General features: G+C 43.0%; 1 protein-coding gene across 1 annotated transcript in view; it reads left to right on the top strand.

Annotated features, from left to right (window-relative positions):
* The first annotated feature begins 1,187 nt into the window (after nucleotides 1–1,187).
* Nucleotides 1,188–3,395, top strand: part of for (cGMP-dependent protein kinase for) — a 29,892-nt gene continuing 27,684 nt past the window's right edge. The window contains exon 1 of the mRNA XM_018035850.2: nucleotides 1,188–1,705. Within this exon, the coding sequence (XP_017891339.1) occupies nucleotides 1,188–1,705 (518 nt within the window). The remainder of the gene's footprint in view (nucleotides 1,706–3,395) is intronic.

Below are 3,395 nucleotides of genomic sequence, written 5' to 3' on the forward strand. Positions count from 1 at the left end.
TATTCACTGCCATCTTCACGTTGAAATTTAGAGGTTTCACGTAAAATCTGCTGCCAGTTATTTCCTCTGGCAGTTCACTGTACTACCGGACACGGATATAAGAGCGAGCCTCTGGTAACCCGACGCTAGTCCAATTCCACATTTCCAACAATAAATAATATCCACGGTACCAGTCGTCCGGCGGGAGAACTGTTTGAACCGTGAACCAAAATTACATTTTTGAAAATGGGATTTGAAAATTCATGACACAAAAGAAAAAGAGAAAAACTGACGTTGAAGATTATTCAGAGGCTCGATGGGATAGAAATCATGCAGAAAATTAAGAAATATTAATGAGATAAGGAGAGATAAGGAATGATATTCCAAAAAAAAAATGATATGAAACGATCGATGATATGAAAACTACAATGAAACAGAAAGGAAACAGTTCTATCACGTTGAAGTTTAACTAAACACGTGTGAAGAAAAGGTGAAAGGTCATGATGAAGGGAAGCAGGAAGTGGAAGAATGACAAGTGCAATAAGAGCGCCTGGGGAGAATCAAGTTGAAGTCGAAGAATAGGGAAGGAACGAACAGTGATTGATCGTAGATCCAGTTAAAGAGGCGTGGAGCGAGAGGTACTCTCTTCCATGTGACTAGCCGAAGGAGCATGGGAGATGAAAGAACGAAAGAAGGGAAAGAATCGACTGTGACAAGCAACAGCGGAAGAGTCGAAAGTTCCAAGAGAGATAAGGACAAGCGTTATAAGAAACAATATCGTGGAAGGGGAATAAAAGATGGAGGGGGCGGATCGTCATGAGCTTGGATAATGAAGAGCGACGGAGAGGACTGTAGGAACGGTAAAGAAGACAGAGAATGGAAAAAGAGCAACGGTGACAAGTGGCGAGTGGAAGCGAGCTGGTATCATGCGAGCGAAGTCACGAGGAGGACAGAGACGGGCATCGTCGAGGAGAAGTGGGGGCGTTGAGGGAGAAAGAGAAACAGATGTTCGTTTTATCAAAGCGAGACGCAGGGAGACACATTGGTAGAGTGGCTCGTATGCTGGCTGGTTCGGTTGCTCGTCCGAGCGAGTGGAATCGTGGATCGGAGCGAGCCGACGTCGCATCGCATATCGCCTCGGCTCCTCCTTACGTTCCTCCGCGTTTCGTTTCGTTCCGTTTTTCGTATCACCCGGGGGGGCCCTTTGAATGGACGAGTGTGCAACGAAGTGCGGGAACGGATTGCCGATCGGTGACGCCTGCTGCCGTAGCGTGTCTATGCGCGTGTGCTTCGACTCGTTGTGCTTCTCGTCGACGCAGCAGCGGCTCGCCGACGAGGAGGAGGTGGACGGAGGATCCCAGCTGGCGACGTCGCACGTCGGCGGCGGCGGCGGCGGCGGCGTTGGCGGCGTCGTCGTCGGGAACCTGACCGGTGCCGGTGTGAACACCACGTCGATCACTGGAGCCATGGGAACCCTCAGGGAGCTGCAGGAGCTGTTGCGCGTCAAGGACGAGAAGATCGCGGAATTGGAGGCACTGCTGTGTCGTCGCGATGCGGAGATACAGGAGCTGAGGAGCCACCTGGACAAGTTCCTCAGCGTGTTGCCGTTCAAATCTCCTCTGACCCCGACGAAACCGAGGCCCAGGAAACAGAGGGCCCAGGGGATATCCGCGGAACCGCCGCTCCAGGAGCTAGCACCGTTGACGGTCGTCGACAAGAGCGACAGGTTGGTCACACGACCGATTCCCGATGATTCCTCTCGTTCTCATTCATTTTCCTTCGCTTGCTCTCGATTTACGTGCCACAGTGTCGTAACTATTAAACCAGTCGGACGTTTTCTCAATACGGATCAACGCCTGAACAATATCTGGATTTTAATGAAAATAATCTGTAGTCAGGCATGCATTATGCAACGTGTGGAAACGAAGATTAGATTAAACTGCACAATCGGTGGATCTGAAATCGATACGTGAATGACTAATTAATGACGAACCGCGAACAATTTTACGATTCACTAAAATACAAAGTCAACAGACGCGTATCGTACAATAGTTATGTGGGAGTAAAGATCACGTTACAATAATGAAATTCTAGAGACACGAAAACACGCGTGCGTTACACAATAATACAGATTTAATTTTAACGTAGTACATGTCATTTGGTTTCGTATAATTTCGTTAAAATCCAACGTTATACGATCATGAAACTATACGATATTAACACGGATTATGTATAGTAAGTCTCACAGATTTAATTAGTCTCGCACAGAGTTCTGTAATTGGCTTCGTATTTTAATTAATTGATAATAAATGTACTCGGTTTCGTATGAATTTTATTTAGAATTGATAATGTTTCACTGGTTTCGTGGTTACGATCATCGCTCTAACGCACATTTAATTGTTCATTTCGATTAACTCATCCTAGCGTAAATTTCCATAAATAGGAAACAAAAATATGTATAAATCAAAGCACGTTGTTATTGCTTTCTATCTTATCAGAGATCTCAGATAATACCATTTTAGAAGCACGATATGGCAGCTGATTTCGGGAGCCATTTTAAGTAGATTACTTAAGAAATTGATTTAGCAAAGTCGAGGTAGACAATTTGGGAAATGGTTCATGAAAATTATTTAGAGAAATGCCTGAAGGTAATTTGGGAAAGTGCTCGACGAAAGAAATTCTTATTATCTCATTGAATTCTAGTGCAGAGCTCGATTATATTCCATAACGTGTAAGATTATAATAATACTCGGTTTGGCTAGTTATGACACGCGGACTGTAGTTGCATAGCGATTCAATGGAAAAGCACTGTGCTCCGGTCTGGTCTGGCCAGCTCTGTAAGTATGTATGTAGTCACATGGTGGCCAGAGACCAATGCAAAACGCATATATGTACTGCTTACATGAACGTGTACGCATATGTAACCTCGTCGTAACAAACATGTCTCCGCGAGAGTTTAGTGGCGACGTTAAAAATATATACATACGTGAAATTCGTTACACGAGTACCCAAACGTACATCGTAAAAAAAACGGAGCATGCCGATTTATACACAATACGAATCGACACTCGAAGTATGATCCTTATTGTGATTTTTAACTTTTACAAAAATCTCTATATAGATTATGAATATTAAATATAATTGGGATTTTTTCACCATTAATTCATTTAGAAAAATCTTTGATAAGAATTAGCTTCGTAATTCGTACATGCAATTGATAATCAAAATACATATGGAAATCATATTCTTACTGTGACTTTGAAGTTTTATACACACGTTTAGATAGATTATGAATATTAAATGCAATTTTATTCAAATTTCTTCACGATTAACATATTTATGAAAATGTTTGATAAGAATTAGCTTCAGGTCTCGTATATGCAATTGATAAGGAAGCACACGTGCGCCTATTTATA

The sequence above is a fragment of the Ceratina calcarata genome, unplaced genomic scaffold, assembly GCF_001652005.2.
Source record: "Ceratina calcarata isolate Rehan_Ccalc_2016 unplaced genomic scaffold, ASM165200v1 scaffold100.2, whole genome shotgun sequence".
In the NCBI taxonomy this organism is placed as follows: Eukaryota; Metazoa; Arthropoda; class Insecta; order Hymenoptera; family Apidae; genus Ceratina; species Ceratina calcarata.